Source organism: Scatophagus argus, chromosome 4, assembly GCF_020382885.2.
Source record: "Scatophagus argus isolate fScaArg1 chromosome 4, fScaArg1.pri, whole genome shotgun sequence".
NCBI lineage: Eukaryota > Metazoa > Chordata > Actinopteri > Scatophagidae > Scatophagus > Scatophagus argus.
The window spans coordinates 17501500-17514107 of NC_058496.1; the positions used below are offsets into that span (position 1 = coordinate 17501500).

The following is a 12608-nucleotide window of genomic DNA, read 5'->3' on the forward strand; positions in this document are numbered from 1 at the left end:
GAGAAGGTGCAGGAGTGGCTCTCTGCCGCCCTCTGGTGGACCAAGTGCACAACGGCAAGACGCGGCAACGTAATAGCACACACCTCCCGCGTACACTGTGCGTATTTCCAAATAGGGGCAAATATGAGAGTGCTTGTGCCTGCAAAACGTGTCGCCATGTGTGTTGTGCGTGCATGTATTTATCTGCTATTCAAACTGGGTTCACGGTTTAATCCATAATACATTACACCAAGATTTATACTGACCCTGAAATAAGATAGATAACTCAGACATCACATCAGCAGACTAGACGTGTTAGGCTATGGAGATAGCCACGTAGATAATACAGTAAAATATCACTATGAACGTTCAGCATGCCAGAGACATGGCAACATTATATAAACAGGCCGAGTGCAGTTATTATTAGTTACAATGCATTTGGTTTATATTGCACAATGAATATGCAATTGCATGTGCACTGCAAAAAACTGCACTCAGAGCTGTATCAAAACTGTAAAAAATACTGAATTCACATGTCCAAATTCTGTTTTCTTAACAGAAGCCCACCAACCTGTGACACTGCTGACAAGCCAATAACCAAACTCTGTACAAAACAAAACAAAACATAATTTCCCTTCTTCATACGAGTGCTGTAAGAACTGAAACTTGTTTCTCTGTGCTTTAAGGTAAGCTGTCAAACACAAGAGAGCTTGCAGTTTAACTTGTGCTCTAGCAGCCCACATCCTCTCAGACCGTGTGATCCCACCAGAATCAAGCTGGGCAGCATCCAAATTTGAGAGTAAAAATTCACCACAGCAGGTCGACTCGCGCTGTGCCTGCATAGTTAGGATGTTCTGTGTTTGCCTTTGCCTCCACAGTGTTGTGAAGCTGTAGCGCTGCATTCAAGAACTGGATAGAGCACATCATGTGAATTCCACTTGGTGATTACTGAGGCCTACAGAAACTGATTATACTTATGCTCATTTCTCCACAAATGTTTACTGTGTTTATCACTTTGAAAGTGAAAAGTGAAAGTGACATATTCTGTCATTGGAGGGAACTCACTCCAACGAAATTTGTTCTCTGCATTTAACCCACCCAAGTGACGTGCACACACACACAGCAAACCCGGGGCAGTGGGCGACCGCGTGCAGCGCCCGGGGAGCAGTGGGGGTTAGGTACCTTGCTCAAGGGTACCTCAGCCATGGACACCGGGACGGGGAATCGAACCAGCGATCCACCGGTTACGGGTCCGACACCCTAACCGCTGATCCACGACTGCCCCACTTTGTACTTTGTACCAGAGTTTAAGTTATTTCAACAGAAAATGGAATTGGAGCCAAAATTAGACAGTTTCCACTTTTCTGTTGTCTGTTGTCTGCAAATATTGTCTCTAAAGTAAGAGATGCATCAGCCTATAACCTCACTGTAAAATGCAAGTCACAAGACACAGAGTGATACATCTTCTCTCTATTGGATCTCTGTACATCAGTTTCAGGAGTCACATTCTACCCGTTAAACTTTCATTCACATCTAATCTGTAATTTCAGCTTGCCAGATACATATTTAATTACACAGAGGATAAAAAAACACTAGCTAGCACACACCGGGCATTAAAGGCATCAAGTCAGAATCAAGGCCAAAAAACATCTGAAGAGCACATCCCTGGTAGTTTGTGCTCACTGCTCACATGATAAACTAAGAAGTATTAGCATTTAGCTCAAATATAACCTAAAAGAGCCACCACCATGGCTATATGTCTTGTTGTTGAAGAGTTTGGCCACCTGAGATAACCCTTCGTCCGTCCATTCACGCCGCTTTGTAATTAGCTTGATTAACCATTTGGGACTCATTATACAGGGGGCCCTTCGGCTTCCTGAGTCACATCTTCATCCTGAGCTGTGCAAGAAGAAACTTCAATCAATATTCAATTAAAGCCTTTATTTATTTATAGGAGATGATGCACCCAAAACATATTGTGGGCAACACACACACACACACACACACACACACGAGTATGAAGACACAGGAATAAATTAACATAAACACAGAACAGTACAAATCACAGTCAACACAGCAGACGTCACACATATCATATGGATGTCTTAAAACGTCCCCATGCACTGCCTGACAACAGGCTTTAAACATCTCCACATCATAATAATGTCTGGTAATACTGTTGTTGCAAACATGTCTTTAGTAAATCAATCCAGACTGGTGAGAAGATATGTGTGTGTGTGTGTGTGTGTGTGTGTGTGTGTGTGTGTCTGAATGTGTGAGTCAGAGAAGGCGGACAGAGTTGACATGGAGATGGTAGAGGAAGTCAGCATAGGATGCTCCTCCATTGGGGCTTTTGTCCTCCACCAGGTGGCGCTGCAGGGCCTCTTCGCAGGCATCGCCCTGCTTCACCACCCACAGCTGAGACAGAAGAACAGAAACAGTCTCATCAGTTCCTCTGACGTCATCAGTCGACCCCGACTGTAATGACTTTATCCTGATATGACTTGGATCTAAAACCAAGCCCTGCTTGTGAGAATCATTCACTGAATCTGCACCAGCATGTCTCCTGACATCGGGCCCCCAGCAGAACGATTCACTTTTCAGGGTCAATGCATGTTGTTTCCCTTCATTTAATTATTAGGATTTTTTCACAGGCTTCTCTGAATTACCTACAAAACATCTGTTAGATTAAATGTGTCTTATCAAAACAAGAGAAAAGAACTGTAAAGTACTATAACTTCATCCCAAAAATATCAGAGACCATCTGAGGAAATTATTTAGCATAGCCAGCACTAAGTAATTACAGGCTGATAATCTGCTGTAACTCTCTCATCCCTTGCAGACTGCTGTAGTGTCCCCTTTGTCTCCAGCTGTGCAGTGGACAGCATCTTTTGACACCAAGCAGAGAATATGAGAGCATTAGTGGGTTTTCTTGCCTGCGTGGCAGCTCAAATTTACAATAAATCTCACATGACGTGAACGCAGCACAAGTAGAAAAGCCAGGCTGGCATCAGAGATGTTAATAGACTTCACATATTGAAACAGAAACAGTGCGGTTTAAGGAGCGTTAGGAGGCCACAGCAGGACAGGCAGCAGGACAGGCAGCAGGACAGGCAGCAGGACAGGCAGCAGCTCACCTTGCGGGCACAAGGTGCGCGTGTGTTCAACGTGGTGATGAGGGCTCGAACACGGATGGACAGAGGGTTTTCAAGAACTGGCAGTTTGGTCTGAAGGAACACATGCACATAAACACAAAAATATCAGCAGTGGATAGTAAACAGATTGAGATAAGAGCCCCGTGGGTTCATTCTGTGTTGGCTCAACTCAGTAGTGAGAAGCATCACGGCTCATATCCAACTAGTTCTTTTAATTCATCACCTGCCAACCCGTTCCCAACTCCCTGCCTTCCTCTCCTCAGTACCTTCCTCTTAATGTTACTTCATACTTTTCATTCTTGCCACTAGTGACTTGCATCAGTTTTTTTAATACTGAGGGACATCATTTTCCGTGGATTAAAATGCTTATAAAAATGTATTTGGAGGATATTTACACTGTAAGTGGACTAAAACAGATGCTGTGCTCCTGCATGTGTTCACTTGCACCCATCTAGTCTCTTACCTCTCCAGAGGGCAGGGAGGAGAAGCAGCCGGTGTTGAAGAGCTCGACCAGGGTGCCGGCTGGGACTTGGGTGCCTACCCAGAGCAGCAGGGTGAGGGGCGCATGAACCAAATAGAGACCTCTGGGCTCCAGGCTGGCGGCACAGCAGCGCAGCGTCTCGTCTGCGTGTGGAGAGCTGCAGCCGTCGACTGACAGCAGCTGCGAGGGGCAAACGAGTGGAAATACACTTCAGTACACAGGATACACTACAAAGCTACAAAAGCAAAAACCAAAGGTAAAGTAAAGACTGATTTGTCAGTGATAGTACAGTCATCCCTTTATGGCAAAGAAATCACTCTCCACCCAAAGGCTGGTCAGTGGAAAACAGAGGTCCCAGGCTAACACTAATAAAAATAACTGCTCTAACATCAGCAGCGTGGCCCGTGCTGCCTGTCTGCCACTGAAACCTGCTGTAAGACCGGTGCTTTGTTCTATAAAAACAGTAAATCATCTATTGTCCTTACATTTACTTTTTCTGTTCTCTTTCTGCCAATGCAAATGTAGACTGTTTCTTTTTTTTTTCAATCAGCCATGTTCTGTGCACATGCTACAGGACATACACACAAAATGCCACAATATAGATTGACTGTGAACTATTCAACTAATAATATAACCACAACCACTTGTTGACTTGGACTACTGAATTATTTTAAGCTCATTTTACCACCTCGTGTGGTACGACATGAGACATATCCTCTTTTGGTTACTCTTCTGCATTCTGTCCTGTTGCTCTGTGGTGCAGAAATTCAGCCTTCAGGCATATTCTGGAGAATAAATGTGATTAAGACAAACTCCCCTGAGCAGATGGTACTGACCAGAGGCAGCAGCAGAGGGTAGAAGTGTGTGCAGGTACTGCAGGTGTCCATGCTGAGCACCTGGCAACGCTGATGCAGCCGCTGGTGGACGGAGCTCCTCAGGCCCGGCAGCAGCACCTCACTCTTCCTCAGACTGTTGATGTAAACAGGAAGTGCTCGCAGGTACTGAGGGAGGACCAGCTACAGGACACATGGAGTACAGTACACATGGTCAAAAAGATTTAAATGAACTTATGCTACAGTACGGGTTTTGTACGATAAATGAAGATAAGGACATAACAACAGAAAGATGATAGATTTGGTAGATTTGGTTCATGAAGTAAAAAAAAATAAGATATAGACTTGCACAGACTAGAAGTAAAGACTAAAATGAGTCATTCACACTTTACTGAATAATAAGTGAAACAGTATTTATTAGCATTTATAATCGTGAAGAGTATTTTATGTTTCCAAACCTCACCTGTCCAGCAGACACTGAAGCAGAGCAGCAGTGTTTGCGGTAGGACGCCAGCGATTCGGTTACCTCCGTCTGCAGTTCCTCCCTCAGCTCCTGTAGAGGGCGCTCCAACACTGCACAGTAAACTGGACAGAATACTGTGGTCTTAATTAAAAGAAGCAAATTTAACATCTCAGCTATGAGGGACTCTATAAATCATGTTGATCACTGCTCTCATTTGCTTACACATTGCATAATAATTCAACATTAACATCAATTTTAATTTGACATTTACAAACTGATGTTTAATATCATATTATCCGAGTTTATTTTACTGTACTGGTCTGTATGAGAAAATAATTTCTGATATTACAGAGATTACAGAGTAGAATATTTTTCCAATATGTCAATATTGGTTCATCAATGTTTATTAATAAACCATTCACAAGTGACCTGGCACTGATGTTAATGAGCACTGTGTTTTCTTTACAGTTTAAAACTCAAACAATGCAGTGAACCACAGTACAAGATCCTCACTTTTTTTGCAGTAGAAGGTGAGTAGGGTTTGGGCCTGGTACTGCCGGAAAGTGTCCTGCAGGTGATGTGAGCATCGCAGGGTCAAAGTGTGGACCCTGGTCTTCCTGTCTCCTGTCTGGCTGCTGTAAGACAACACAGCCTGACAGACAGGAGGGGGGAGGGGAGAATAGGGTTTAAAAAAAGAGTTTTGTGGGAATGGGTCCTCTGCAGGAAAACTGCAACTTTAGTGTGTCATAGAGCATCTTTTAAATCAACAGAATTCAGTCCACACTGAGTAACTATTTTACTAAGGACTGATTAAAAGGTAAACAAAAAAACTGTCACCCATTTGACATGAAACCTACCTGTATGGCGACGCCTCTCGTCTCATCCAGAGCTCTGGTGTGTGTGAGCTCCACAGCCAGTGTTGTAAACTGATCAAGGGTTGCCATGGTGATCTGGCTGGGGTCAGGCCCAGGAATGAAAAGTCCATAACTGCCGGACACACGCAAATCTGACAAGACAGGTAGATATAGTGGAGTTGTATGTGTTTTTAAAGGACACACACACACACACACAATCTCTCACCTTTGCTGACAAAAATCCTGAGCTCAGCCTTGTAGCCTGTGTCCGTCTCTACAGTTCTTTTTAGGTCAGTGCTGAAACGCTCTCTGTCCAAATCTCCCTGTAACGGACATTTTTAAAAATACCAGTTTACAAAGGAGCTGCCCATCTATTTGTGTAAGTAGCATGTTACAGAAAAACATCATAAAAGTTTCACTAAAATACAGCTACAAGCACTTTTTCCAAGGTCCTCTATCAGCTGCTTCAACGTGCAGTCAGACAACATAAATCAAACACAAAATTAATCACCAACAATTTGATAAACTGCCTTTTATCAAGTAAAAGGCAGTTTCTTTGCCTTTGAGAAGCTTTTTAACTCTGTGCTAAGCTAAGTGACTGTAGCTTTAAATCCAGCAGACTGTTGATAACACCTGCAGGTGGCTGTAGGTGTGCAGAGCTCCGCCTGTCAGATATGGAGTGTGTCCCGGCCAAGCCCCGCCCATGTCTTGCTGGGAGAGGACAAACAGGTGAACGCCGCAGCCCTGGCTGACACACTCCTTGGCCAACGAGACGGCTAGCTCTGATGGCTGAAAGATGGACTGGGGAAAAAGCAAACGGATGGGAATTAATGCAACCATACAACCGTGAAACCCACCTGTAGAAGAAAGCCAGCTACAGAGCAGCACCCGTGTGTAACGGTTTACTTGTCAACTGTGTGTGTGTGTGTGTGTGTGTGTGTGTGTGTGTGTGTTGCATACTTTGGGTTTACTGGAGCCAAAGAACCCTGAGTTTGTGCATCCTGTCTCTATCAGAGGGGCAGAATGGAAGATCAGCAGCTTGCCAGGACAGTTTTGGGCCTAGGAACAAGAAAAAAGAGAAAGGATGTAGTTAATGGGCTACAGTTACATCAACTCTATCGCTGGTTACTGGCAAAAGAATAAACATTCTTATCCCTCCTTGTGCAGCTGCAAAAAATACAGAAGAAACTTATGATACACTTTGGAAGTCAGCAGAGATGACTGACCTGCAGTATGGCCAGGCCTGCTTTGACAGGCAGCTCCACGGGAACTCTAGAGTCATCACTCTCCGGACTAAAATGAGGAATAAGCTGCAACACACTGCACACACACAGACAACAGGCACATAATGATCACTTTACACCCAAGCACACCAAAGTGATTCATTTTATTTTAACAAAGTAGCAGAAAAAAAAATGTCACTTTGTCATTTTTATTAGCAGGAAGAAAGTGACGAGCTGAAGTCTTTGTAAAGCTTGATCATGAACATAAATCAAAAATGCTACCCATACGAGCAGAACCATGTGCACATGTTCACACACATGTTCAGTTCAGCATGCACACTCAGTCAACCCGTCTGTTACCTGTCAATACCGTCTACGCAGTCTTTCAGGGACGTCAGAAGACCCTCCCTCACGGGAAGCTGCAGGTCTTCTGTCTCTGTGATGACCAGCATGTGTGGGCGGGACAGGGCAGGGCTGAGGTCGTACAGGTGGATTCTGCTGTCATACGTCATCAAACCGATTCGGACGTCTGGCAAGGCATCATCATCCTCCCTGCGCGAATAAGATGAAACCTTAAAGACTGCTGACAGGAAACTACGTCACGGACCACTGGGCCTTCACAGTTATACTACAGAGCAGACAGTGAAAGAGTGTGTATTTGTGTGTGTGTGTGTGTGTGTGTACATATATAGTTAGATGTGAGTGTGTTTTACCTCTTAAGCGAGGTGAGCAGAGTGAGTATTTGTTGTGTTGTAAACTCCAAATGTCCTCCTCCCAGCGCTGAGGCAGACACATCTATGGCTAGAAGCAGTGCAGCAGGTTCACCCTGTGATTAAACGCAAAAGTTTACACACACACACACACACAGGGAATTATTTTCAGAGCTTTCACTTTTTCCACTGTTATTCCTCAGCCCATATTCAGGAGCAGATAATGACAACTAACATGCAAACAAATCTGACAACTGTAGAAGATGAAACTAACCTTCTGAGTATTGAGTATCTCATATGACCCCATACTGAGTTCAGGTCTCTTGTCTTTATCCACCCGAACGCCCTCCACCCCTTTGGTGGGCTGGTAGTGTTGCCACGGCACTGAGACACAGGAGAGGAGGGAACTTGAATTTCTGCCTAGTGGTTGTATACCTGTCACACTGTAGTTTACATCCACGTCTGCACAGGCTCATATAACATATGTAGTGACAGCTTCACACAGTGCAGCGCCAATCACATGAAGCTCAGTATCATCAAAACCAGTGAGCTTGTGGTGGACTTCAATTTTCCAAATATGGATCTTGTTGCAAAAAAATTCTAAAAGGAAGATGCTTCACAGACATCTTCAGCCCCTCAGTACAGAAGATCCATACAGTCAGAGGAAAATCGACTGATACCTTTTGCCAATTAATCAGTGTCGACTGGACGCATTACAAACTCTACAGCCTCCACCAGTCAATCTCTCCAAAGGAAATTAATACGAGGGAAAATAAGGGCGCAAAAAATAAAAATTGAGGCTTTTCAACTGAAATGTACTGTAAAAAAAAAAAAAGACAGAACAACTCTTACCTTCACTGAGTTTACCACAGAAGGGGCAGTAAAACCTCTGACCACAGTCCTGCCAGCCCATCGCTGGGCACATGGAGGCGCCGCACCAACCACATCCCATTACACAGTCTGGCTCTTTGCACACTGGCAGTGACTTCAACACACAAACACACATTCAAATCTGCACAGAAACCTTTACTCTGAACAGCACATGGGTTTATTTGTAGCGTTACAAAATGGTGTCACTCCCAAGTAAACATCTCCCCAGATATTTCTCAACTTGTGCGTCCCTGATTTGTTTTTGCTCTTACATTTCCCCACAGAATATAGACTAAGTAAAAACTGACCTCTACAGCATTTTGTTTTGCTAGAGGGGAGACCAGAGCTCCCAGCGGGAGACGGCTGAGCAGGGCAGTCTGACCTTCACAGGGCACACAGTACGAGGTGGAGCGGATGGCGAAAGGGCTTGCATTACCTAAGGTGCAACAGAGACAAGGTTAGGAATGACATAAAGGTTGCCTTAAAGAGCAGGGACACACCAGCATCACATCAAAACAAATCAGATTTGTAATTCAGAAATGAATTGAAAAGTTGGCAATTCTGTATTAATATCAGGAAAGAATTGGAATTGATTTACATCTTGCAAACAATATAATTTATATTACATTATATAATTACAGTGTGAAACACTAATTGAACAATTTCAGTGCAAACAGCTGTCATATGGTAACTCCTTCCTCAAGAAATAAAAGTAGCTTGAATTTGCTTCAAATGGACCCACAGTACTTGATAAAGGACATATACATGGAGCACATCGCTGTGACACAGATGAAAACAGTGTTGTGTGTGCTTACCCCTGTCCTCTACAAGACAGGAAGTAGTTGCCAGAGGAGGAAGACGGGACAAAGGCTCTGAGACGAAGACCTTGTCCCCCCACTCTGCCCTGTCCTCTGCGATCACCTTCACCTGTTACAGATGTAGAAAGAGGCAGGGGTGACCTCACTAGCAACAGTAGGGTAACATTTCGCCATATTTAAATAGAGGCAGGGTCTATCATGAAATACCTTCACTCACACAACAGTTATAGCCTATGTATAAACATGCATGAAATCACCAGTAAGCATAAATTATGTTGACAGAGTCAAGGAATGTAGCCCGTTTGATCATCACAGTACTTAAGTAGTTTTGCTGTACTTCTATTTAAGTACTGGACCCTTTTCTAGCCATACTTTACTCAAGCCTTTTTGCTAGTTTTCTTAAAGATGCACAAGCAACCCAAAGTAGTCACTTTGGAATGAGACTCAACAATCCACTATCTTTCTTCCAAACTGCTGAACCAAACTTAAAAGGTAAATGGCTGCCACATGCTGGACTGTAAATAATCTTTGATTGTTAGAGGAACTGCAGAAGTCACTAAAGAAAACATGTCGTAAGAGAGAAAGAAAGCACTTACAGCACTGGGCAGGAGCTCTGGGTCCAGGCCATAACGAGACTCAGAGTTAGGGGACTGCACAGAGAAAACTTTAATGACTCACTCTCAAAGTTTGACTTCTTTTTTTTTTTTTTTTTAACACAAACACCTTTTTGGTGAAATTTTGTTTTTCTTGACTGCTTATTCAATAAAAGACATGTCTTTGTTCTAGACAGCAGAAAAAACAAAATGTCCCTTATGTTTTTTTGTTCCATAAACTTTTTAGTGCTGAGGCTTAAAGGAAAATTACCTCAAAATCAAAAATTTATTTCAGGCAAAAACAACAATCATTCTCTGCTTCTAGCTTCTTCAATATGGGGGTCTGCAGGTTTTTCTGACTTACAGCAGTGCAAACTGAATATCTTTGGGTTTTGGGCTGCTGGTTGAACAAAACACCTCTGAAGATGTCAACTTCGAACTTCTATACTGTCACATTCTGAGGCAAAAGATAGATTGATTTTGAGTAGATAATCTGCAGGTACATCGATCAGGGAGATAATAGTTTATGGTAGTAATTATCTCTACTTTGAAGAGTTTTAATGCTGTTATTGTATTACCCGCACCTGTGGAGCGGTCCTCCTGTCTAGTGCAGTCGATTTGGGAACAAACTCATTTATGGTTCCTGAGAAAACAGAGAAGTTAGACAATGAAAGATGATTTGAAAAGAGAGATACAGACTAGAGTATTATGTTATGAATTCTGAGGGTTTTGTTCACTGCAACTCTGAAAGAATAAAAGATGTACTTTGATGAGTACAGTGGTGATTTACACCCTGGATGAAAGGGCTAATCTGTGATGCTCTACCGGACTGTTTAATCGATGTGTTTTTCTCCTACAGTGTCATGCTGTACAATGTGGGCTAGCTCATCTTTAAATTAATCCTTAATCCATCATATAATTCCATCATAATTATATAGTACATATGAACTAACCTCCAGAGTGTGGTGGAAGTGTCCACTGAGGCTGCTGTTGGATAGGTGAGGTAGGTGAGGCATGACTATGGGTGTATCCAACAGAGGACTCCACATTTGCTCTCTCAAATGCAGCTCGAGGTGTGCACTGTGGACTCTGGCTTACACATTGTCCAAATGGCGGAGTGTGGGGCAGCTGTTCTTGATGTGGTGACTGAGGGCCATTCTGTGGAGTGTGGTGTGCGTATGGGGGTTGGAAAGGGGAAGATAGTGCTTGGTAAGGGCTGCAAGGGGAGTAAAATGGCATTTGATGTGTCTTGCAAGGCTGTGTCCCTTCATTCAGAAGAGGGAGAGAACATGGAGGTATATTTTTTCCTTGGCTTGCAACTGGAACCACAGATGAAACATGAGCAGCAGGAATGATTCGCTGACCCCTCTGATTAGTATTGTGAGCATACAGTGAGCTGTGATGAGTGTTGTTTCCAGAGGAAAGGGAGTTGGTGTCGCTATAGTAGCCCTGGTTGGACGCCTGCAGGTGGTCATAGCAGGGTCTTTGGTCGGAGGGCGAGCCCAGGCTAAGATGCTGAAAGCTGTGCAGAGGGTTGCAGGGGGTCCCTTGAGGTGAAGCTGGGGACCAGCCGTTCTGGCCCGCCCACTGCTGAGAGGGTCTCTGGCTTTGATTGGCTGTGGGGACGTCCATCATCCTCCATGCCAATCACTGATAGGTGCGTTTCTCCTGGGAGCTGGGACCTAGCAATGCAACAAAAAAACACGAAGAGTCGATCATCACGGTCGTGATGTGACTGTCTCAGCTCTGTTTCCACACAGGCCGGAATCTTATGGTCACCGCGGACAGCTTTAGGCTACCTGCAATGCATAAATAGCTAAATTTAGCTTTGTTGTGAAATTACTCATTTTGGAAATCGTCCGCCCTTGTCATTATAGCTATTAACGTCGATCATACCTGCAGACTAACGAAATTACATGAGCATACGATTATGATGGCACAGCGTCCAAACATTCAAACGATGAACAGCCTTTCTGTCGAATTGTTCAACGTTATATTAGCTAAGTTCACAACATGAGTCACTGACACAGAGGTGTCATGGATCATGGAAACGTCTCGACATGGTCATTGGCTGTTAATGGCTCCACATAAACAGACATGGAAAATAAAAAGCTCCACCTGAAGGACACAATGTTAAGTAGCGTTAGTGAAAGACTAAAGACGATACCTTTGGACATCAGCGGAAACAGGAGGCACTTGTTCGCCAAAGTTACTAACGTTAATGTTAGCATCTTCACTTCCCCACCTCTGCGACGAAGGCGAAACACTTTAGGATGAAATTTATTAGCAGGTCGTCTTTACGATATAATAAGATGTAACTCCATGAGGACAAACCGTTATATGAAGCCGCAACACAACCGGTTACATTCAAGAACCAGGGCCTTTGCTATAGTGTTGGTGTCATGTTAGCAAAAATCAAAACAAGGCTTTTCCGGCTTCCCTTTCAAAATAAATACCCGCAATACTCAAATACAATAAATAACATTAAAAACACCGAATTAAAAAGCTATATGCTGTTGCGGCAGTAAATAAATAATACAGAGAGGGGTTTTTTTTCAATAAATTGCAGTTGCTGTCTCCACGTAGTGGAGGACACAATCAACAGATATTCACCATTTTAAGGTATCAT

General features: G+C 43.6%; 1 protein-coding gene across 4 annotated transcripts; it reads right to left on the minus strand.

Annotated features, from left to right (window-relative positions):
* Nucleotides 1–1355: 1355 nt before the first annotated feature.
* On the minus strand, nt 1356–12491 carry si:dkey-13n15.2 (protein transport protein Sec24C). Of its 4 annotated transcripts, none has more exons than XM_046385634.1 (21): nt 12147–12491; nt 10933–11661; nt 10558–10622; nt 9983–10036; nt 9384–9495; nt 8877–9004; nt 8551–8683; nt 7973–8082; nt 7702–7814; nt 7349–7540; nt 6992–7085; nt 6726–6824; nt 6399–6566; nt 5992–6088; nt 5769–5917; nt 5425–5563; nt 4912–5033; nt 4452–4631; nt 3598–3795; nt 3117–3206; nt 1356–2397 (listed from the first exon to the last, which is right to left on the minus strand). In XM_046385634.1, the coding sequence occupies exons 2-21, from the start codon at nt 11612–11614 to the stop codon at nt 2260–2262; spliced, it is 3063 nt and encodes a 1020-aa protein (XP_046241590.1). In that variant the 5' UTR covers nt 11615–11661; nt 12147–12491; the 3' UTR covers nt 1356–2259. The 4 variants fall into 4 exon arrangements, 3 of the variants coding, with proteins under 3 accessions (XP_046241590.1, XP_046241591.1, XP_046241592.1); XM_046385635.1 differs by having other exon boundaries at nt 1357–2397; nt 10564–10622; XM_046385636.1 differs by lacking the exon at nt 1356–2397 and adding an exon at nt 2404–2867.
* Nucleotides 12492–12608: the final 117 nt, after the last annotated feature.